The following is a 25,272-nucleotide window of genomic DNA, read 5'->3' as shown; positions in this document are numbered from 1 at the left end:
CAGACTTAATTTTATGTTCTATTCATGAGGAGGGTTTTTCTTGTACCATGTAAGGGTGGGCATTTAGCCTTCACTCTGAGGCCGCCACCCTCCCTCCATTTTAACTCTGTCACACTTTCTTTGCATTTGTTTGTGTTGGTGGTCATCTTTTCCCTACATATGTGTTCATCTCACCTTGTCTTTTTGGGGTGGACGTTTTAAAGTGTTGCAGAGTGGCTGCGTCATCCTCTTTTATTATGTGATCAGCCAGCTCAGACCATCTGCTCTGTGGTTTTAATACCTTCTTCTACTTTTCCTTGTGGTGTATGTTTTCCCCATTTTTTGTCCATTCCATTCATTTTCTTTTTAGGTGTGGTTCCCCATTCCTTTTCCCCCTCTTACTTTCTCAAACGTACTTGGGTGATTTTGTACCTTGAGCCCTGCCTGCATCTAGAAAAAGGGACTCATTACCCTGTAGTTTTATCCCTTTATACAACCAACCAACCAACCAACCAACCAACCTCTCTCTCTCTTTCTCAGGACATCTTGCTGCTGAGGTTTGCATCCTTTTGCTCTTCGACCCTGCCGGCTATTGCCATGACATAATGTTGAGGGCTACTTGCCTCCTTGTTGGCTGTCATTGTGCACTATTCTTCAGTGGTTCTTCAGAGGATGGGTGGAGGGGTAGACACACTTCTCTTAATATCATCACACACTGCGTCCTAAGCCCTGTATTGGCTTCTCATGACATAGTGCTGTCCCCACCAGAAGGCCCTCTCTCTTTCTCCCTCTCATCCCACAGTCCCTCTCTAACTAGAAGTGGTGATTGCTTATTAACTTTAATTACAAGCCTTATCGTGGACCCCATTGTCAAAAGTACACAGAGCCCTCTTTGTGTCTTTAGGGCTTATTGCTTTTAGCTCATTATCAAGCACAGCTATCTGGTATCAGCCACTCAGCCCGCTTCCGGGTCTGTGGCTCCTCTCGCCATGCCTAAATACATTACTATTGTCTCTTGAAAGTTTCCCCCTTTTATTATTAAAATGCCTTAACAATTCCCTGTTCATTATGAATAATGCAATTCAGATTTAGCTTTACTCATGGATATAACAGTACTGGAAACAGAATTTCTCTTTGATACCACTTGTTTAAATTGTGTTCCTGGTAACACACAGCTAAATGTGCCATATATTGTTTCTTGATTAACTTATACTATAATGAATGACTAATTACTTTTAAGCCCAAGGTAGTCCATTTCTTCTCAAAGCTAGAAGTATCCTTTTTATTGCACTAATCATTTCTGACTCCTGTTCTCATTTTTCTCCATCAAGTTTATTATTATTCTTACAGTTGTTATACTGTATGAACTTGCCCTCTCTTAATTGAATTATATTGAGAGGGTGTGTAGGGCATGACCAGAACTTCATCTGTAAACAGAAATATGTAACTTGCAGCTATTTTTGAGAAAATAGAGTTCCATAATTTTTGTCATGCTCATATGCTTTGTCTGGTCATTAGTATTCAAGGAGGCTGCAACTGAGCGTGTAAACACTTTGTTTCATAAGCATGACATCTACATCAAATCTTGCTGCAGATACTTTCTTTCATTCATATATGATTCTAATGATAGATTTGTAATGGTTCAGCAAATATTAATATTTAATGTTTTATTTATTATATTCAAAAATGTCATGCTGAAAAAAGGAGAAAAAGAATTTTGGTTTGCAAGGAGATTTAAAATAAAAAGGATACAAGAAAACTGACGCCTTTCTATTCATACTGTGGATAATATGTGTAACCTATAGAGCTGCACGAGTCAGGATGCTATTGATCATGTAAACGTGGAAACCAAAAGTTATTGTGACAAGCAACACATGTAAAGAGAAAAACTTGGATTACATTTGTAAATACTTCTCGATCATAACAGTTTTGTAGCATATCGTGCATATTGAACTACATAATCGAATATTGTTGCACACAACTGATGGTGTAAGATTGATTGAGTTTTTACGCAATTTTCTCTAGAAGCTCTCTAGCATGTTCATGATGTGATTTTCAGTCATTTTAGATGGTTGTTCACTTGCCTGTAGAAATAAACATTGGAAGGCTGCACCATCGGAATACATTATGGAGTAATTACTTTAAAACTGCACATTGACAGGCCCTCTCCATTCTGAAGTTCTGCCGTGCAGACCTTGTTCATTTGTTCTCCCCATGAATCGAAGAGCAAAAGAAATTGTTCTACTCTAAAACATGGTTTTTAAATTTTGGTTAGAAAATTCTTGTATATTGCTGTTGTGAGTGTTTCTGCAATTTAAAGGTGTTATCTTAATGTTTTCATATTTGCATGGATGTTCATAAATTGGTTTTTTCACCCTTTGGTCTTATTAGCCAGTGGTCTCTTGAAAGCAAACAAAGAATATTGGTAGTAATTTTCCAAATAAGCTGACAGAATATTGAGCAGTGTACGAATTTGTCACCTTATGCGTATCCTTTCACTGCCCAAGAAGCTCCATTGTTTTTCGTATGGTGAGTGTTCGCTCATAAGTTGATTGACATTGGCACCCTAAAACAAAAAAAGCTTGTCATATTGTAGTATAAGGTCTTGAATCTGGATTCAAAAATTTGATGCTGCATCAAGAATTTTATGCAGTGAAGCACTTCCACTCTGACACAGATCTGGTGATTTTCTCTGAAAGATCTGATATCTTCTTGTGAAGAGCACTACCCAAAAGTTGGAAGCTTGAAAAGTAAAACTATGAAATTGGCAAACAACAGCAAGAGCCCATTGTTGGTAGTTTTGTCACCACCTGCTTATTACATTCTTGAGCTTCTGTTAAGTGGTCATAGACCACGAATCACTTGTTTCAAGTTGTTCATACTTCATCCCATGTTGTCTTACATGTTCTATTCAAATTTTCCTTGCTTTTTAGATGTCACTCCCCTTCTACGAAGAGTGGCCAAACTCCATCTAGGATGCCCTCACTAGAAGCTGACACTAATCTTGTAATCCAGAAGAACCAAATTGGTGTCCATTTTCACCTGCTTCTCTTTGGGCTTTTAATTATCTGAAGATATGACTTTTTTGGTTTCTTGTCCTGTGTTGATTTCTTGGTGGACAATAAGTTTATCTTGTATCCCGAGTTGTTTTTCCTCTACTGTTCCAAAAGTATTGCAAAAAATTTCTTCTCCGGGTTGTGTGTGTTCTTGTAGTACTACTGCAGGATGATTGATTGTTTTGGAACAAGAGCTGGTCACTGTAAAAGAATACTGTATTTATTCATACTGTTGAAACTTCTCTGCAAATTAATTGGGCTTCACAAATAGATTCATATTCTTTTGCTGTTGAAGTACTAGGCACATCACTACATATACTTATAAAACATCTTGGGGTCCGTACCTACAGGGCTAACATACATATGAAGTATTCTCCGGGTTCATGAATGCTGTTCCCTTTCTCCCTCCACTTATTGAAAGTTGTTTGTAGAGATGCAGCTTTCTCTAGTGCTTCAAATACACCTGCAGGAATAATGGGAAAACACGTTCATACAGTGAGTCATACCGTACGTGGATGTGTACCAGGAAGCCAGGCTCATGCTTGGTCGAAACCTTGTGAGGGAGCTGGAACATACCTGCAGCAGTACAGTAGTAATGGGAAACTACTTCCAAAAGTTCACATATAGATTAGAATTTTGGCATAGAGATTATGAAAATAAATGAGATTAATTAGATACACACAATTTAGTCATAATAAATATATTGTTATGGATATAATAGAGGGAAACATTCCACGTGGGAAAAATACATCTAAAAACAAAGATGATGTGACTTACCAAACGAAAGTGCTGGCAGGTCGATAAACACACAAACATACACACACAATTCAAGCTTTCGCAACCAACGGTAGCTTCATCAGGAAAGAGGGAAGGAGAGGGAAAGACGAAAGGATGTGGGTTTTACGGGAGAGGGTAAGCTGTTATTCACTTGGCTGCAAACTCCTTGAGTGCCATTGACCATACAAAGGAAATAAGCATGCCTAAAATTTTCAAACTTGATTTTCTCAAAAATGTTAGAGAGTTGATTTTTCCCTTTAAGATAACAGTCCTAGTCATTCCATACACACATTGTAAATATGAATCAAATCAGTGAGGGGAGGTTCATATTGTCCCCTTGTCAGTATCCATTGAAGTGAAAGTTAATGATGCAGTAATTTTCATGGTTTCCTGTGTCCCCTCTCCTTTGCCCCCTCCATCCAACATCATCACAAATTGTCCGCCACCCCCCTCTGAAGTCCTCATCTGTAGCTCATTTATTAATCTAATCACATTTTGTGTATCTGTTCTTCACTCCTTTGCGTCCTCTCTTTATTTGCATATTTTCAGCAGGTGTGCCATTTTTGAAAACGGGATTTTAGTAAGATTCTTCTTTAGACGAGCCATATCTTCTTGAAGGTGATTAAAATCATACTTCAGCCTCTTTCCAAATGAAATCCACAATATTCATCCTACATCTCATTCCACTTAAAATCAGTGCTCATTGCATTTGGTACCCTTCAGAACTCTTTGAGTACAGACTTTTGTTATAAATTTCCCCAAGGATTTGGTTTAAGGATAAATTCTCCAAACAGCCACATTTGAGGTTAGGGTTGCTTTCTTCAGTCACTAATACCTTCCTCTTTTTTGCTGAATAAAATGTTAAGGGTAACTTAGGATATTCTGTTTCCTTGAAGTTAAGTGACACGTTGAACAAGAAGCATACGCCTCCCTGAACATAGTTACTTTTTGTTGTGTGTGCGGTTTTCTAGAACAAATTGCTTTAAGTAGGTGAATTATGCGTATGTGAGTGATGGGCAGTATCAAGTCTCTTGGGATGTTGAGTCTGTTTGATGACTTTGAAATTTAATTAGTTCTATCTATATCTCATGTTCCATTAGACACTACCAGGCAACTATTCTAACCTAAGGTAATGTATACTAAAATGTTTTTCATTCCCATTGTTTTTTTTGTTATAGTCATGAATTGTCTACAGTATCTGGCAATTGAATGGATGAACGTAATGCTTTATATGTGCATTTTCTAAAGATTGCTGTTCCCTTTAGTTGTGATGTTAACTTTTCACAATGGTTATGTTTTTAATTTCAATGGCATTGAATTAAAATGCTTTCTGCTTATAGAATCATTGCTTTTGAAATTTGGTGCTTTTGGTGTCATGTCTCATAGCACACTTAAATTTTCAAAGCATTCTGATCTTGTTAAGATACAACAATCTTTAATCATTGTTCCTTGTGTTATACGTTTTTCACAAACTTTGGAAAGTCTTTCTGTCTCCTTTCTTGTAATGCTTATCTATAATTAATAACGTATCTTTCTGTCTAATGTAAGTTCACATTTGAATATTCTTGTTTTTAGTAATATGCAGCAAAATTTATTGCTGGTTCTTTGTGTTTGTTTAATGTAACAAACTTGGTAATCATAATTTCAGTGATATGTTAGCTAACTAATATTTCATTTTAAATGTATTTTCAGGGTTACACATAGCACAGGATTCAACAGTCACATACCAAGAAATAAAATCTACAGTTCTTGAATATTTTTACCAGATTCCAGTATTTATCTCACTTATTCCAGCCACTCTTTATAATCTTCTGAATTATGTTGGTAAAATCCCTCCATTCCTCTACCAGCTCTGGTTATCTCTCTTGGATATGACTTACCAGTTGCCAAACCTCTTTGATATTACTGCAGACATTCTTTCCAAAGTGTTAAACTTCTTCATAGGAATTCTAGAAATTCTTTCCAAAACTCCAAGTATGGTTGCCAGCATACCTGAAAAACTTGTTAATTTAAAGGAATTTATTTTTTCTTTATTTTGATACCTCCTTTCTTTATTCTTCTCATCACCTGTGAATACAAATATTTTTAACACCTGCTTGCTTTCTGCTTGAAATGTTATGCACTGTTTTTCAACACACATTGCATGCTTTTTATACTGAATATGTTATGTAAAGATGCTTACACACTGCCCCGTGCATATACACTAACTTTTTTCAGCTTCAAGCATAATTTTTTGTAATGAGATAAGCAGCACATAACTTCTAAACAAGCGTTCAGAGGAAATTATTAAAAATTGAAATTTTGAGGAATTCACCTACACCTTATTGATGCATGTAGCATGGACATAAAGCAATACAGAAAGATTTGCTACCATTATCTTTCAAGTTATATATATTTTTCTATTGGTATCTCTGGGTTTGGGTGTGGGTGTGCTTGTGCGTGTTAAAGCGTGTACACGCGTGCACTTAAACTGAAAGAATAATGGTAGTTTATGAAAGTTAATGTGATTCTATGTTGCATTAGTGTGTCTGTGTACCATATGTCAATTAGTTGCAGGTGAATAATTACCTTTTCTCACTTTGCTTGGTTTCCTTCCCAGAATTTCCATTGACATATTAATTTTGCAGAAGTTATTTTTAATGATGCGTTTAGCTGTTTGCTGTCAATGCTGCTTTAAGGCCTTAGCTGTTCTTTAACAAATTTAATACTGTCGACATGGGAAGATGAAGATTGAAAGTTCTGTCACCTGGCATAGGAAAATTGTTTCTGAAACTTTTGGATTAGAAACATGATACTGTTAAAGAGGGGGAGGTACATTACTGTTCACCTATAACCAACATCAATGTAGAGTGCACACAAATTATGTTGAACATTTCAAATGTCAAGACCTAGAACACTAATCAGTCTCTCATTTAGGATTGGGTGAAATAGATATGTATACTGATCTGTCTGTATAAATGCCATTTACCAAAATATGGTTTGAGCTTAAATCTGTATATTCTCTTCAATTAATCATAGACCAGCTGTAAGTTTCACTCTACTGCCACTTTTGTGCTGCAATTCTAGCTATAGTTTGTACACCAGGTTCGTTTCAGTTGAAGCAGTGTTGCACCATGGATGAAGTTATGTCATCACCAACATTCAAGCAAGCATAAACTGATCTGATGAGGAAAACAGACCATCCAGAAATGTATGAATTATGCAGTGATCAAGGGAAAATAGTTGATTATAATGACAACTGTTAGCGGAATTAAAACTGTAAGGGCAGACAGGCTGAGAGTCGTGTGGGCAGCTCACTTTGTAATAGCAGTGACTGTGAAAGACAAAATTGTGTGTTTCAATCCCTCTGTGGGCCCAGTTTCAATCAGTCAACAAGTTTCAAATTTGTAATTTTGTCTTAGATTGGTCAGCTGCACAGGAATGTGTGTCTGGGTCAAATTTTACTCTTTCAACAGTTGCCATCTTCCATATATTGTGCGACTACATATTTAGAAGTTACCAGGAAAGTGACTTAAAAGTTTTGCCTGGCATGGTTAACAAGATAAGTTTCAAACTGGACACCTGGATTAAGAATCCCATTTTTATTCAAATTTTTAATCCTTTGTGACCTGCTCTATCATAATTATAGAAAAAAAGTGACAATGTTGATGCCATTTAAGAAAATACTTGGAGAACTACAATGGGTTAAGATAAACCATTGAGATCATTGGCTGGCAGATAAATAATGTTAAAATTTGTGTATTCTTATAACTTAGTGTCAGGTTGTTATATTCAGTTATTTATTTCTTCATAAAGCAGGACAGTAATATTTGCATTTTAATATGAGCTTTATGCTTGTAAATTCATCTTTTTTTTCTCCATCAGTGCATTGTTTCAAACTGATCTTGCACGATTGTGGCCAGTTAATGGGTTGGTCAGTCTAACAGTCAGTTTCTTAGTACTTCATTGCATTCTTCAATAATGCAGTAGAAAGTACTGAAGTTGACAATTCTTTTCTGTTATTGGACTGTTGTGTGCATTGACTTCAGAAATGAGTTTCCAGATGTGGCTGCCATATTACAGTAGTGAGAGTGATTTAAGAAATAAAATGAAAGTAAGGTGGTCAGTTTTTTGTTGTGTAGTGTTTGTATGTGCACACTATTTTTCTGCAGAGGTACTTCCAAATGAGGCTCACCTGTTCTTATACACTTGTATCCTTCAGCAACGAGAGTTAAGAAATGAGAACACATGTCTCAAGACACAAAAAACTACTAGCTGCCTTAGTAGTGAAGCATGCTCCATGAGACTCTTGTAAATGAAAAAACACTTATGTTACAATACAAGAAGTCTATACTGAGATTCTTATGGAATGGGGCAATACGCTGAGTCACTAATGGAAGTGAGGCTTCTGCATGTGTGCAGTCTTCTAGGACCAAAACGCCAACCACGTATTTCAAAAAGTCGATCTTTTCACTTGAGCCCTATAATTTGTTTGGTGTGAGCAGAAGAGGTTCAATACTTGCAGTGCATATTTACAACAGGAAATAACAGATCATGGGTTTGACAGTATTTCAGGTAAATCCCAGAAAATAAAGTGCAACATAGTATTTGTTCCCAGTAGATTAGTTCTGAAAGACAAAATACAGTAGATGCGATTTATTATTTGAAGAATGCTGAAATATTTCTAGGCAGTCAGGCATCAACTAATAGCTCTCCTTTGCGGGCAGTACTACGGAGATGACTAGTACAACATTTTTTATGGTAAAGGTCTTGTTTTTTGTACATCATGGAAAAAACCCTGATATTGTCACTCTAAGTATGGTGCCTATGCATTTGATTAGTTTTCTTCATAGGAGTAGCCTTATGTAATTACTTCCATACTTACCTATTTATGTACTATTGTCACATAAAATGTCAAGTTCATTTGGATACCTATATACTTGAGCTTTGGAATTTAACCATGAAACAGGATTTAGAGTAACATTATGTAGGCATCTGAATACATTTTCCACTGATGGATGTGAAGATAGAGACAGATAAGGAAGGAAGTAACCATTCACTATGTTTACAAGAATGTGTGCCACAAATTATTGATCCTGTAACAATTGTTCTACCTGTATGAGCAAAACTAGAAACAGCTCTGTGTTTTGGAACCGCAACAAGTATTCATGCTGCTTATTTATCATTCGTTCTTTTTAATAGCTCCTGTAGTCAAATTCTTGTGCAAAAGTGGACTGAATGTATTTGGAAGCCTAAAGTAGTGTCCTGATATGAAAGCAAATTGTTCATTTTTCTGTGTTGATGAATCACTGCAACAGTATCAGAATCCTGAAAATTGAGACTTATTTACAAAAATGAGCCAAAAAAGCCTGACGACATAGCGTACATTGCTGTAAGAAGTGCTGTTGTAGAAAGCTTTTTCTTTCTGTATAAGTGCATATGTACGTTAATGGTTACCTTAAGTGGAGGTATCTAAAATATTACACAATTTTTCAACATGTGTACATCGGGATACTGAGTCTTAAGCCGTTTTAGTGTGTTGTAGAGGAACCATCTTGTAGTAATTGTGGCAGTGTTCTCAGTCAAATATGCTGTGTTACCCGCAATTCTTTAAATTAAATTGAAGTCTCCAATTCCAGACCAAATTATGTTCGCCCAGACAAGCACTCCCCCCCCCCCCCAGGCCTTTTTAGTTGGTATTATAGTACATGTATGAGTGGCAGCTCTGGATGTGCTTGCTTTCATTAAGAACTGAATAAACTTTTTATATTTTTTAAACTTAGCATTTATGATTTTAAATACAAAGTTTGGAATGGACAGATCATAGAATAATTAAATTGAAGTAGCAATGTAAATTATTCAGTGGTGTCTGAAATGTGTTTAGAAAAACACCACAAAACTGGGTTTAATTCTGTCATTTCTTTTTGTAATAATGTTATTCCATATTAACTTACAACAAATGTTCTGGCATATCAACAACAAAAGAACCATTAAAGGCCACCTATCAATATGCTCAACTGTTGCAGGTGACTGTACATCTAATGCTCGCATTGCGGGATGGACAGTGAGACTAGTCAATAAACAGCTTATATAAAGAACTGTGTGCAGGGCTTCTGCAGATTTGCATACTCAGTTAAGAGAGCGCAGCACAGGTTAGCATTTCTCGAGATGCTTCACATTATTCTTGAGAATTGGCTATATTTCTTTCGAGCAAGATAAATTCCTAACCTGAGCAGCAGCTGTGTTACTGAAAAAATGTGGAACAGTTTTTAAAAGTATGTGGGGTAAATTTTTCCGTTCAGTTGTATTATGTTAACCCTGAAACACTCCACTTTTTAATATAAGTAATGAATAGCATGATAGGCCAGTCTTGGGTCAAAAAATAAAGCTAAACAGGAATTTAAATTCTTTGCATTCCACTATTTTGCATTTATTTGTGATAAGGGGCAGTTGCCAGTTCTCACAATGAAATTACATGAATCACAATAAAACATTAGTCTCATTAGTCGTCTAGTTCTTAGTAGCATTGTAAAGAAAATTGTCTGTAGCAGAGATATACTTAATGTTAATTCTTATAACAATTTTACTTGGAACAGGGGGAACTGAGATAGCATTGGTCATGGAACGTTATCATCAGCCTAAAACTTTAACAGTGATACCGGTATTTCAAATACTAAATCACTTTGACTACAGTTTTGGTAATGTGCCATACATATGTGAAACTTTCTGTGTGATAATAGTGGTGGGTGCCCAAGGAAAGAGGTTGCATCATATTGCTTCTGAAGTACAAACTTCGTCCAGCCTAAGGGACTGTTCATCAAGCCAATGAAGAGGGGCATTTGTAGTTTAATCAGGAACTGGAACTGAGTTGCCCCCCCCCCCCCCCTCTCTCTCTCTCTCTCTCTCTCTCTCTCTCTCTCTCTCTCTCTCTCTCTGTGTGTGTGTGTGTGTGTGTGTGTGTGTGTGTGTGTGCGTGTGTGCGCGCGCTCTTTCAAAAGGGCATGTCCTTCCCTAATCTAAGCTAGCTCTCTGCGACTGATCATCTCATCATTAATGGGCATCAAATCCTAGTTTACTTCATTCTTCATCTCAGTTCATTTTCTTTTGTCTCCACTCCCCACCCCATTTTTTTTTTTTTCACTGTACTTAATTTCACACTTACCACTTGCTGTTTTGCACTATTTCTACAGTCAGTCTGGTAGCCACAGTAGAAGACTGACATTATTAAGTCTTCCTGCTAAAAATCTTAAATAGTTTTAGTTTCATCTTGGTTTCCATTCGTCTCCTGACCCCGAAAGACAAAAGAGCTAAATTAATAACATTCCAGTTTTCAAAGTTTATACTCATTCCGACTTGCTGAATTGTTATGCTGCCTTTGCTTTTCTAGCTCTGATCTTTAATTTTAAAGTCCTTAAACTGAAGCAAAACTGCATATTCTATTCAAGGAAGACAATTACTTGCTGCAGACATTTAAAATAATTTTAAAGTTCTGTAAAGATGCATGAAGATATTTCGTATGCTTTGCTGTCAACAGTTGCAAATAGCAGACATTTGAAGTTTCCATACAACAGTTATGCTTAGAATTATTACCATACACTTAACTGTAGAAAGGAGATTGCTTTGGGCAAAGCTTTGTAAACTTTCCATCTGCTGATTACCATAGCAAAATTATTGGCAGTATACCAAGTATTTTCTGAATTTGGTTCTCCAATGAAATGGATAGATCCCTTGTCTCAAGTTTGTATTTCTCATAATATGTTTTTCCATTTAGTCTTGCAGCATGTTTCTCTCATATATTACACACAAAATTTGGGCACTCTTTATCTCCTAGTTTCTAACTAATGAAGTGGGTTAAGTACCATGTTAAAGCCTTAAAACAGATGGCAGCTGATTTCACATGAAAAAATTGAGTTTATAATTAGCCAGTATAGTTGTGTGTGTGTGTGTGTGTGTGTGTGTGTGTGTGTGTGTGTGTGTGTGTGCGCGCGCACTGCTTTTCAACTTAACTAATTTTATAGTAAAAACAGCCACTTTGTTAATTATACTTCTTGCATGTATACCTTTTCTTTCTTCTGTAAGGATTGTGCATTGATTTCCTGTTGTACATAGTTTCTTTGCATGATAGTGCCTTCATAGCTTTGTCTTTGTTTGGTTTGGTTACTGTAGAAATTTGTAGCTGGGATTTTGTAATTTTTTCTTCTTCTTGTAATTGTGTGAAGAATTTGTATTCAGAGCACGGTAATAGTTTGCCCTGAAACAGCACTTAATTTCATAATTTTGTTTTATAACTACGCTTCACTCTTATACAATGCATGCTTGATGCACAAGCTTATCAGCCCCAAAAGAGTAAATATAGGCTTTGCTAACCTTCCTCTTGCATTATAGTGGAGGAGGGAGAAGGATAGAGGAAGGAGAGTAAGACACATACTATATTTTTATTATGTACATAGTTCTGTCACTTATATCCTTGATCCTTCCCAATTCTCATCATTCTGGAAAGTGCCAAATGAATATCCTTGAATGTGGAGCCACAGAAGTGTGCTGGTGACTCAGCGGACATAGCAGAATACTTGGTAAGTGACACCTCTATCCTTCTCACCTCACTTTCAGTAAGCTTTCCTTTAATTCCTACAGACTGACTGGAATTCAGATTACAAACTATTACATACAGTTTTTCATAAATATGCCTCTATTGAAAATCCATCACTTGTTAGGTTAACATTTTTTGGTAGTTCAGAAACTGGGAAATTTTGTTGAAAGTAATTTTTTGTTTTAGAATTCCTTCACTGATGTGTGACTAACATGTTTATTGTAGCAGTATTGTTGGTTAACATTCAGTTTGGTGCTATTGGTTATAATTGTTGGGCAAACTAAGTAAATAGTTGCATATGTATTGCGTTGTGTGGTGTATGATGGCAATAGATATGAAGAATGCACTAATTGATATATATATTAGTTGTAACTGTAAGTTAATCTGTATGACATGTTGAGCATTTCATTATTGCTTGCAGGTGGAGGACTTGTTTCTTACATCAGGAGGTCACCAGTTGAAAATTTCAGTTCAATTCTGGAGAGGGTTGGAGCTGTTACTGAAAGCTGGCTACATTTTCCTCAAATTGATTTTAGGGTAAATTGTTCACTACTTTAGATAGAGATTTTGAACTCTTGCTTAAATCATTGATCTCATTCAGTAAAGTTGCATGGATGAAATTGAAGTTTGTTATTTTATTACTCAGATGTGTCAGTGCTGCATAATGAATGTTAAGAACATAGTGGGCCGTTCACTTTTAGGTTTTCCTTTAGAAATGTTTGCTTTGTTGTTGAAGTCTTAAGTTGTCAATAGACTGAGAATTAGTCTGAATGCTCTGGGCCAAATGCATTGTATCCAACCATATTTTACTTATGTTGACAAGCTACAGCTCAACTTGTAGATGCAGAGGACAAGCCAAGCATCAGAAAACACTGTTATTAGAGGCAGTGACAGCTGAGTGCTGCACAGAAATTGCATAACAGTTTGATACTTCAAACGATAGACCTAATGCCAACCAAAAGAAGTAGCACTTTCACAAGACTGCTGCACTGCGCAGTGTGTTCGACATATCAACTCGAAGGAGGTCTAAGTTTTTGGCATCTGTACTTTTTGAATATTAGCTTTAGACAGAAAATGCTTTCTTGAACTGCAGTAACACTAAATGTTAATAAATGACTCAAAATGGTAATAAATATAAATCCCGCATTAGATGACATAAACAACAAAAACTGAAGCTATGCTGTCCATGGGTGACCACGAAATTCATTCAAAAACTGATATGTAATGTGGCAAAGTAAACTCCAACCGGGGTTTTGGGACAAAATGTGGGGTGCATAAACTTGTTGAAAGAAGTAACAGAAATTTGAAATTTCGATAATTTAAAGTGAAAGGGGATTAATAAAATTATCATGAATGGCAGTTGAAAACTGGAGATCTAAGAAAGTGTGAAACAAGTGGAAAAAATGAGAAAAATTTAGAAGTGGAGAAAGAAATTATGTTGTGCATAAATATGGGAAAGGGTGATTATCATGAAATGGGTTGGGGATTTGGATGTGGGTAGGAAATAGGCTTAAGAGAAGAATTGAGGCATTTTATAATAATGGAAGTTGGTATTGAGTAGATGAAAGTAGGATGCTCTTTCTGAAAATTTATTACTGCCTGTGTTGGTGATTGTGTTAAGCAAAGTGCTAACAAAAATTTGTATCTGCCATAGTGTCGCAGACCATTTTTAGCAACAGGCTTTGTTTTACAAATTGTGCAAGTTTGCCTGTGCTCATGATGATGTAGTGATGACTTGTACTTCTAACATTGGCTATTCTAGCAGGTTCATTTGCCATGCCACTGTATGGTTTTCTGGTGCCTCTGGGTAAATAGTTATAGCATTTGTGTATATAACTTACCACTGTAATACAATTATAAACATTTCACTTCCACATTTAATCTGTTGGCCTTCTTTTCTCATAATATGAATTTCATCACACAGTCTTCACTAAACTCAAGCAGATGTTATTGTTTCATGCAGGATAATGATGAACATCAAATCCAGAAAGAAAATGTTGAAGGTTATTCCTTTGCACCTTTTGATGAAAAACTTATTGTGAAGAAGGTTCTATCCAGTTCTGAGTTCCAAAAACTAATTCAGTCTCAGAATCATCTGGAATCACAGCAGGCAGAACTGGAAACTCAGCTCAATGGACTGGAAGCAGATGACACCAGATACAAGGTAAGATTGTTGGAGTTACTTCAGTGTACCAGTAGTGTGTTGCTCCATTTGAATCTTCTGTGAACATTGCATATTAGGGAAACAATGTCTCTTGATACATTTTCGATGATTTGAGCAAATAATAGATAGCATTAGAAACTTTTAGCAGACAAGACTAAAGTCATATACTTGCTGTAATCAGAATTTAGATGCTCTATTTTTCTGTGCAGGCTGCACTTAATGAAGAACAAATGGAACAACAAAAAAGACTTATGGTGGAAGTGGACAGGATTAAAATGCAGGTAGACAATTTGTTCAATGAACAGCAAAGGATAAAGAATACACAGCATTCTGTCCATGCAGAATTTAATATATGGCAGAAGAAAATTAGAGATTTAAGCTCTCGCCTAAGGCTTTTACAGGTTAGTTCATAAAAACCTGCTGACAAGCTGCTATGTTGTTATTTATGCAGTAAATCAGAAATATTTGGTGTCTAGGTCATTCATGTGTATGCCAGTCTTCTGCTTATAATGCTACTGAGGTCAGCTTTTTCCCACGTGTTCACTCTGATTACATTGTCTGTGTTTTTCCATGCAATTTTTTCTTGTGTATATTTGTAAATTTAAACGATTGAATTATCTTACATTAAATAGCTGGCTAACTCAGTTCTTCGTGGAGGTATTACATATGAATGGATGATTGTGCCCAGGCCATTTGTATCAAATGATAACAGTATAATCAGCTATGGAGAAAAGACCCTGAAGTGCATGACTGCAAAAGGGTTTTTACCAGAATTCAAAGTGCAAGATTGTTAGACACAAACAGAGTGAGGACAGAACATGAAGGGAAACCAATGTAAATGGGTAATTCTTTATGTTCTCAATGTAATGTAAATCAAAATTTGAGGAGACATGTCCAAAAGCAGCTTCATTGCATGCAGTGTCCCTTAAAAACAAATTGATATCAACAGGTACCATATTAAGAAAATCCTCCCAGACCATTAAGTATCTTAGTTCCTTGAATAGTCCTTAAATATCTAGGTGGAAGAACAGTCTTCAAATGACTAGGTACAAAAAGATTTGAAGGATGGTGTTAATTACTGCAGAAAAGTCATTAAACAACAGAATAATGTACAATGCAGAGAGTAAATAATAAAACAGCCTGGGAATCATTAAAACATGAAGCACACACACTATTGAAAGCACAACTTAATTAGGGGACCTGATGCAGCAAATGATCCACATCACCTAGCAACTATGTGAATGAGCATTTTTGAATGTTGCAGAGTAATAACAAAAATCTGAGAAACACACGATATCTGTATATAATTTTGCACTGAGAACATTGATACTATTACTGACCATAGAGCATGAGGCAGTAATACTGTAGGAAGAAACAGTCAGCAGGCTTACATGGACTATCAGGATATGTGCTGTAACAATGCATACAAGAATACAAAATCCCTCAATGAACATAAAAATAAGTCATTTGTATTATGGATTTTGACAGATTATTTACAGCAGGCAAGAGTTGTGCTATTGCTAAAGGTAATGCAGGAGACATTGAAAACTTCAGGCAAATTTCCCTGCAGTCATCTTCCTCAAAAGTAACAGAATCTATTATGAATGATAGATCAGTGCTTTAATTCAATAAAACGTAAGTGAATTACGGTTCGGTTTCTGCAGTGGTAGTTCGGAATCATGCCTTTGCAAAACTAACAAAATTGATACTTGATGTTCAGATTTTACTAAATGAGCTAGGATTATTAGGAATAAGGTGTGTAGCTAATGGCCTAGTGTCGATTATGCTTAGAAATTAAAATACCAAAAGTAAAGATAACACAAATTTCATATGAGGCTCAACTGTTAGTGATGTGGTATGGAAAGTTCTGGCAAAATGTAAATAATTTAGGAATAAAAGTAACAACTGGCCAGATAATAATAATTTTGTGTTGCTTACTAATCTAGTGCAAGTGTTTCAATCGCATGCCGGTTTGGTGACTTGGGTGGCCCTAACATACCCCAGTTATCCAACCAGGAAAAGGAATGTACACTTTAACGTGGAGTCTGAATATGTCATTCCTGGTGACTCCTCGTACTGCTGAGATGAGAAGGGTGCGTTAAAATGCAGACGGAAAAATCTGATGGTCAGACAAGGATTTGATCACACGATGTGTGTGTGTGTGTGTGTGTGTGTGTGTGTGTGTGTGTGTGTGTGTGTGTGTGTGTGCGCGTGCCATTGTGCCATTGTAATGACCTTCTCTTGTGAAAGTATGCAAAGATTTTCCAAATGTTGGGCAGTGAGACTGACTGAGGTGTGGGACGTAGGTACAGTGTTCACACAATCATTTGTGAGGAAGCAGCCTAAGAACCATATCCAAGCTGGCAGTCCCACCTACCCTTATTGTTAATCCAATGGACAAATTCAATCAGAGGCTGGAATCAGCAACTTGCTAATGTGTTTGGCTATGCTTGTATTATTATTATTATTATTATTATTATTATTATTGGTGGTGGTGGTGAATTGTTCCTACAATGCCTAGGTTTCCAGGTTAAATGCATGTACAGAGATTCTGTGGTGGAGCAGCATAATCAAATGAAATCAAATGACTGATGTTAATTGCTTTCTAGTTGCTACCAATATTAATTACCAGGTGACATAGGGTGATGTAAATAGCAGAAATATTAAGTATGATTTGACGTGAAATGGTCTAGTTAGACATGTTTGAAGCTAACATTATGTTGTCGACTAGCTGAAGTTGACAACGGAGAGAATGCATTCATTACTGGCAAACAGATTCATATTTCTAGTGATACGTCTACTCCCTATCAGTCACCTCACCAAGAGTCACAATAAAGTGCAGTTATAGTATTGATTATGCGTAATACTCAGGGACTTTGTGCTGATTCATATTTTCTATGTAAAACAATTTTGTTACCCTGTTTTAATATAAGGATATTGATTGAATAAAAACTATTTCCATAGGTAATGTGTTGTCCTCACCCTTTTGCACAGTATTCTACGTGGAAATACTGACTTCTTACAATGTTTCACTTTTTGCAGGAAGCACGCATCCATACTATTAAGAAAATGGAACAGTGTTGTAAGAAACAGCTTCCTGCTGTTACACCATTAGATATAGAGAATCATGTGATAAAATTTTTGTCAGGATTATTCAGCTCGGAAGAAGAAGTCATTAATAACGTTCCAGAGATTCATAACTGGGTTCACAAACTATTTGTTGCAAGAGATGAATTAGAAGCAAGGCTTGCCAATTTAACAGTCAAACTTTCCGATGGTGCCAAAGAAGGTATGCTTTGCAATAAATATGCTTGTTTCTTGTGATATGTACTGTTTTGAATGGTTTGTTCCCTTGGTGATCGCTAAAGATTTACAAAAACCAATGGCCTACATTTTAATAAATGTACTATCCATAATTTTAGTGAACAAGTCTACGGAAATATGGTGAGAGATGCCAAAGTGAAGAACTGTAATTCTTGCATAGTAGTGAGTATCTCTTTTGGGCTAATAGCTTATTCCAGACAATGTTGGTGCAAAGATCTTGGTTCTTAGCAGTAGCAAGTTTGAGCTTTCACAGACACAGCACTCATCATCAAGTGAGCAGACTGTAAACAGAATTGTTAATACCAAATGTTGATGAAGCAACAACGTAACAAACTACTGGACGTTGTCAATGAGGTTGCTGAAAAAATTCTCAAAGATGACTTATATGAATAGTTAATTTGCAAGGAATAAATAACCGCACACAAATTTTTGTTGTTCAGTGAAGTTTGTGATTATCGAGAGACAAAACAATTTTTGTAACCTTTCTGCTGTTTGCATTGTCATTGAATTTTTTGGGCTACAGCTTCTGGCTATCGTTTGGTTATAGCTCTCTCTCTCTCTCTCTCTCTCTCTCTCTCTCTCTCTCTCTCTCTCACACACACACACACACACACACACACACACACACACACACACGGATCAGTTCACAAATGTTGTTAATGTGTAACGTGAAGCAGTGTTGGAAGGGGCTGCTACGAGGTATGTCGGAAACAAGAGGTGCTCTGTCAACAACCGATTTTAGATAACCAGTGACTGAACTCTGACAGATGATGTGTTTTGTAGGCCAGAGTATTAATTTGTGTCCTAAGCTACCACAGCCTCATGATGTGGAATGTAGCTGAGAAAACGGTGGTCAACAATTTGTGAACTAAAATCACAATCACTTTGTTCATAGTGATTAAAACTAACCTCTACGAGCAAACTGAAGACTGAAAAAATTTAGTTTAGGCCTTAATTTCTTGCTATCTTTGGTTACATGGAACTATCCTCACTCTAGGTACACAAGCTGCTGCATTTCCAGTCAATGAGCAGTCCTTGTTGGTATGTGGTTAGGGATTATATTGTGATGTGGATTCCAAAAGAAGAAAAAATTATAGGAAGAAAAATAGTCAATATGGTGATGAAGATGACAAGGCAAATAATTAGAAATTAAAAAGAAAATGAGATCTAAACATATTAAATGAATAAAAATAATGATCAAACTCTTTTGATTAGATTTGGAAATAAGAAAAATTCATTGCAATTGACGAGATTCGAAACTACAACCTTGTGCATGTCAAGTTAATACACTAACCGTTGCACTAAGCCACAAGACTGCATTGAGGAGCTCCAATATTTATGTTTATGACTGTTGTGCTCCAGTTGCAATTCTGCTTGCAAAAATTTGGCTTTCCGCAGTGTCATGCGAAGCTTATCTAATGTAAGCCAGTCTCTCCAATTGTGATAACTGTATATGTGTTGTTCAGTTGCATCTTTTGCAGAAGTGTTTGGTTAGTGTATGAAACGTGTGTTTCAGTAGGATCGTTCTATGTGTGCACTGGTTTTGGTACGAAATTAAAATGCCAGATCTGTGAGTCATGATCCAAACAAATCAAGAAAGAATGGTAAACAATCCATTGGAAGTGAACCCACCAGTTCTGACGGCGGTTTGGCAATGGTGAGCTGGTCAGACATGACGCTGAGTGCTCTGATAGAAGTAAATCACCTCCCAACGTGTGGTCTCTCTACTATCAAGTAATTTTAATTAGAAAACAGGCAAAATATTTGGTTTTTACGAAGCATCTCTTTAATCAAGAGGTCATCCCTGTTTTGATTCTCTCTACTTCTAAAGTCTTCCTCATAAATGAGTGGGTGCAGTACCCCCCACTGCCTGTCTAAAAAAGCTCTCTCTCTCTCTCTCTCTCTCTCTCTCTCTCTCTCTCTCTCTCTCTGTGTGTGTGTGTGTGTGTGTGTGTGTGTGTGTGTGTGTGTGTCTTTTTTTTTCCCTGCACTTGGTTGTGTGTGGGCTATCTAATTAGCTCTGTGCTTCTCTATTTTTAGTGGTCCCCATTTCCTATGGTGGTTCTGGATTTCAGTTAACCAAGAGAGCAGAATTATTCAGGGCAAAATAAAGGAAACACCAAAATACAGATCAAAAGATAGTAAAAGAATAGGAAACAACCATTTAAGAATGCAAACTTCAAGTGAGAATGTAATTGTAATATTTCATTACAAAATGAAACCAATAAATTTAGAACAGATCTATGCACTATCTGATCTGAAATATCTGGACATTAATTAGAATTTACCATTAAATGCCAAGAGGTGGATCTGCCAGTATGCAAGTTTGGGAATATTGTGTTATCAGTAGATAAGCATGAACAGCAGACTGGGTTGGTCAAGAGCGCTCAGCGACTTCAAACATGGAGTCACCTGAGTAAAAAATCCATCAGGAACAAGACTGGAAACATTTCCAAAATGGCTGAGATTGTAAACTGTTTGTATCCCTTTATGGTTGAAGTATACTGTGCATCCTGAAGAGGCGCTATCCAAAATAAGTGCCAAGGCAACTGAGGTGCACCACAGGCCGTAGGTGATGGGGGAGAATGACGGCTGCAGATATGTGTACAAGCAAATAGATGTGCAACTGTTGACTAGCTGAGCACCCACGTGAACCAAGGTGCCACCAACAGTGTCTCCTCAACAGCTGTTCAGGAAATGTAGCTGTATATGGGCCTCCACAGCAGGTGCATGGTTCACACACCCATGGTGACAGATGATCATTGGTGATGAAGGCTGGAATTTCCACACTAATATCGCAACTGGACATTCACCGAATGATGATAGGTGGCCTTTTTGTATGAATCGAGCTTTTTATACTCCATCGGACAGCTAACTGTTAGCATGTATGGAGTAAAACATCTGAAAGCAAACACCTTGCAACAGTCTTCAGAAGGGTCCAAGCAGGAGAAGGGAGAGTTACAATCTGGGGAATGTTTTCATGGAATTCCTTTGGTAATCTTGTCTTTCTTGAAGGCACACTGCAACAGCAAAAGTATGCATCTATCCTTGGAATCATGTCATCCCCTACCAGCAAGACAACGTAACGTGTCACAGAGCCCAAAGGGTATGTACGTGACTCGAGGAGCTCCAGGATGAGTTCACATATTCCCCTGACCTTGAATTTAAACCCAATTGACAATCTGTGGGACCACCTTGACTGGGCTGTTCCCATCATGGATCCTCAACCAAGAAACCTAGCACAACTGGCTGTGGCACTGGAGTTGACAGGGCTCCACATTCCTGAAGGTATCATCCAGAACCTCATCAGCTAACCTCCTGCACGTCTTGCAGCTGTCATGTACTGCAAAGTGGGGTTATTAAGGTGGTTGTTAAAGCCATTGGCAAGTGGTCATGCTGTCTGAACAGTACATCTGTAATTTGTGGTAGTAAGTCTAATTATTGAATGTGTGACCAATAAGGATGTTTGAGTTTAGATATTTAGCGATACATTGTGTACTGTTCAATCTCATAACTATTTGACATACATGGAAAAGAATCACAGGAGATCATTACACTGAAATGAAAAGGATAGCTGCCAAGTGATGGGAATGAAAAGCTGTATCGATCCTACCAAAGGGTTAGAAACATTTTAGGTTGTGCTTCAATATACTAATTCATTGCATTGCAGTCAAGGGTGTTGGGTGTCCAGATTTCTTTAGACCTAAAGATGACAGTTATCAGAATCCAGTTCGTACCAAATGGCTTTTGTGGATTTCTATATTGGTACACTGTCCAGTTGAAAACATGCGGAGTTCAACACCGTTTCCATCCAGGTGTTTGTAGCGCTCAAATAACGTCCATATAAATTTCTTTTAGTGACAGTTCCTTTGTTTTTAAAAGAATATGAGTGCCTGGCATGTCCCTCACTGGGTGGAACAATTTACACTTGAAGACTGGTGGGGAATTTAGTTCTGACAATAACTGTGATGTTCTTGGATCATGTGCAAACCAGCAGTCATTTCTACTGTTGATTTTGTGCATCTACAGTGAAAATCTTATCAACAGAAAAGAATCAAATTTGCACTGCATCAACTGACTTGATTTGCCCTAGCAGTATCAGAAAACCATTTTTTGTGAAAAGCTCGTGGGCTTCCAGCCAGGTTGCAGTGTTAACGCGATATTTCAACAAGTCATACTTGTCGGCTTCTGGTGAAGTGCTGAGGTAGGTAGATGCTGTGATATTTATATTAGTGGAATGCCCACTGCACCTCTCAATGGGTGGCTGTCCTTGCAGCCTTTCTAAATAAGCACGGTGTTTGCCTAGTGTACTGTTGGCCACCTTTACAGGTGATTCTATGTATTCCCGATACATGAATTTTTAGTGGATATTACGTAGAGGAAAGCCAATCTATCCCATTCAGTATTTGTTGGAAGAAGAATTTTATGTTGGATTTTTCGTTTAGCCTCGCAATTTTGGCTGAGAGCAGTCATGGGCACGGAAAGGAAGTGTCTCTCATCTTGTTCTTCTTTCTCTTTTGGTTTCCAGCATCTTGTCTTTCCTTGAATGCCCTACTGATCTGTGCTTCACTGTACCCCTTTTTGCAGAATACTTCCTTCAAGTGTTTTACCCCATCTGGGAAGCTTTGTTTATTGCAGATGACATGCTGTGTGTATCAGAGTTATAAGCACAGTGTGTCACTGTGCTGAATGGTGGCAACTTTTTGCATGCAGGTACAGGTCTTTGTGTGTCCTCTTCCTGTACACTGAGTGGCCTAGTGTACCTTCTGCTTTCTTCATCATCAATACGTCCAAGAAAAGGAGACAACCATTCTCCTCTGCTCGTGCAGTGAAAAGAAATGTTATGATGGATGCTTTGAATGTGATTGAGAAACTTGTCCTATACCTGTCTGCTATGTTCTTATACCAAGAAAGTATCATCAACATAGATTCCAATCCGTGAAGCCACTGGCATACCCACGACCACTCCATCCATCTGTTCATAAAACACACTGCCTTACTTGAAGTCAGTGTTGTTCAGTGCACATTCAAAGAGTTCAGTTATTTTCAGCTCTAAATGTTGAGATAGGTGCATCAAGGAGTCTTGCAGAGGTACTTTCATGAATAGCGATAGAACATTGAAACTCATAAACATATAATTTTCTTGTTATCACATATCTTTAAGTATTTTCATGATGGCCATGTTTTTAACATCATGACTACAGTGTCCCACAAGGGGTGTTAGAAGTGTCTCTAGGTATTTGGCCAGTGTGTAATTATGTGAATTAATGGTGTCAAGTATTGACAGCAGAGGCAGCCCTCCTTGTGGATTATCTGTAGTCCTTACAGGCATGGTGTTGCTGATAGCCTGGGGTACAGCAACTACTTCACAGCCTGTGGTAGATCTGAGTTTGTCAGCAGAGCCACGGTTTTGCTGGTCATCATTGAGGTTTAATCATTGATGAATTTACTGTAGGCTGGGTCCTGCAGCAGCGAACCAATCGGTAATCGACACCATTGCATTCTCTTTATCTGCTGGAAGAACCCTCGTCAGCATCACCTCTTGATCAGATAGCCTCCTATTCTGCCACATCACATTCGTTTTCAGAAGTGGCTTGTCAATTACCTTGCAGGTTTCTTGCCATATCTCGTCTCTTTCTTTCTTTGTCAGACCTTGGATTTCTTCCTCCACACCACTGCAGTCCCGACTTCTAAGAGCAAACATAATGTTGGCAGAATGGGAGGCTACCTGATCACTGAGAAATGATGTTGACATTATACTTCTTTCAGCAGACAATGGGAACGCAACGGTGTTGACTTGCACCAATGACTGGCATCATAAAATTGGCTCGCTGCTTTAGGACCCAGCCTACAAGAATCTCAAGGAGGATCCAACCTTCCTTTATGATGACCAGCAGAACTGTGGCTCTACTGAAGCACTTGGATCTATCAGAGGCAGTGAAAAGCAGCTGTATCCCAGGGTGCCAGTGACACCCCACCTGTACGGACTTAAGAAATTCCACAAGAAAGGGGTACATTCATGGTTAATACTAGACACCATCAATTTACCCAATTATGGTCTGGTCAGATATCTGGCGACACTTACAACACACCTTATGGGGCACTGTAGTCGTCACGTTAAAAAGTGGCCAATTTTGTGAAAATACTGAAGGATATGTGATTTCAAGGAGATGATCTTCATGCAAGTGTTGAAATTGTCACTGTTCATGGAAGTACCTCTGCAAGACTCGTTGGTGCTGCTGTTTGAATATTTAGAGCAGTTGACCTCTTTGAACATGAACATGCACTGTGACAGAAGGCTACCTAAGTGTCTGTGAACATTTTGTCTCCAAGTTGTTGCCTGTGACATTATCCATCTTCTGAAGGTGTCAAGTGCAAAGAATTCACTTAAAATAGCCCACATTCCATAAAACATTCTTTTAAATGTTCAAGCCATTTTTACTGAGTGAAGTACTTTATATTTGATCTGCTATCATTGGGAATTTGATATAAGGGAGTGGTGAGATGTGAATGCCGACTCAATTCGTGTCAGTTATCTGCTGAAGTATTCGGCCAAATAAGCGTATACAAGATAGTTATATGTACCTCTTTTACAATTATAAGAGGACACACACCACAGAATTAAAACACTTCCTTTCACTGAATTTTTATGTTATGGGATCTGCCAGCTTAGAGAGCTTGTGCTTAAATACAGCTCTGCTGCTAATCATCACAGTAATTGCCTTAGCTACTCCTAATGGGCTTTTGTGCTCTTTCAGCGATTGCAGGGTTCTTCCATAGAACACTGAATTTGCTGCCAGGTCCGCCTGATATCACCTGTGATAGAGAGGATCAATGACCTTTGCAGAGCTTGGCAGAAATTGCCGAAGATAACCATATCACCTAATGACAACCACTTGCATGTGTTATGTAGCTACGTGGAAATAGATTGGATGTGCACAGGCCGTGAAGATGTAGTGTTTGCAGGCTCGGAGCTCTTCCATAGGTCCGCTCTGTGTTGTGACGTAGCTAACAGCCATCTTTTACATAGCCACATGGAAGGGGCCATACATTTGTTCCACACTTCTCAAGCTCGCTCATGAGAGAGAGAGAGAGAGAGAGAGAGAGAGAGAGAGAGAGAGAGAGAGAGAGAGCCCAATCAAATTATGTGGACAGCAAGTTATAGGGAACAACTGTTACTCAGTTGGTCTCGCCATATGTGCTTTGATGGTCATAGTCATGTTAGAGAGGGTACTTCCTACACAGTGAAATTCCTTTTTAACTCTCAAGTGGATGCACCTGTATATAAAGTGCGCCACTCACAAATAGCAGTGCTTTGTGCTGTTTCATGGTTGTTTTACAATTGTGAGCCCCTACCTATTCCTTCATTATTATGCAGTGAACACAGTAATAAGTTGTGTTGT

General features: G+C 37.7%; 1 protein-coding gene across 2 annotated transcripts in view; it reads left to right on the top strand.

Moving 5' to 3' along the window:
- Positions 1–25,272, top strand: part of LOC124588666 (SUN domain-containing protein 2-like) — a 175,039-nt gene that overhangs the window by 131,937 nt on the left and 17,830 nt on the right. For both annotated transcript variants that reach the window (XM_047131476.1, XM_047131475.1), the window contains 4 exons: positions 12,803–12,918; positions 14,345–14,545; positions 14,755–14,946; positions 17,588–17,834. In XM_047131476.1, the coding sequence (XP_046987432.1) occupies positions 12,803–12,918; positions 14,345–14,545; positions 14,755–14,946; positions 17,588–17,834 (756 nt within the window). The remainder of the gene's footprint in view (positions 1–12,802; positions 12,919–14,344; positions 14,546–14,754; positions 14,947–17,587; positions 17,835–25,272) is intronic.

The sequence above is a fragment of the Schistocerca americana genome, chromosome 2 (assembly GCF_021461395.2).
Source record: "Schistocerca americana isolate TAMUIC-IGC-003095 chromosome 2, iqSchAmer2.1, whole genome shotgun sequence".
NCBI classification, from domain to species: Eukaryota; Metazoa; Arthropoda; class Insecta; order Orthoptera; family Acrididae; genus Schistocerca; species Schistocerca americana.
The sequence above is the reverse complement of the archived record's forward strand: the minus strand, read 5'-3'. Positions and strand labels throughout refer to the sequence as shown.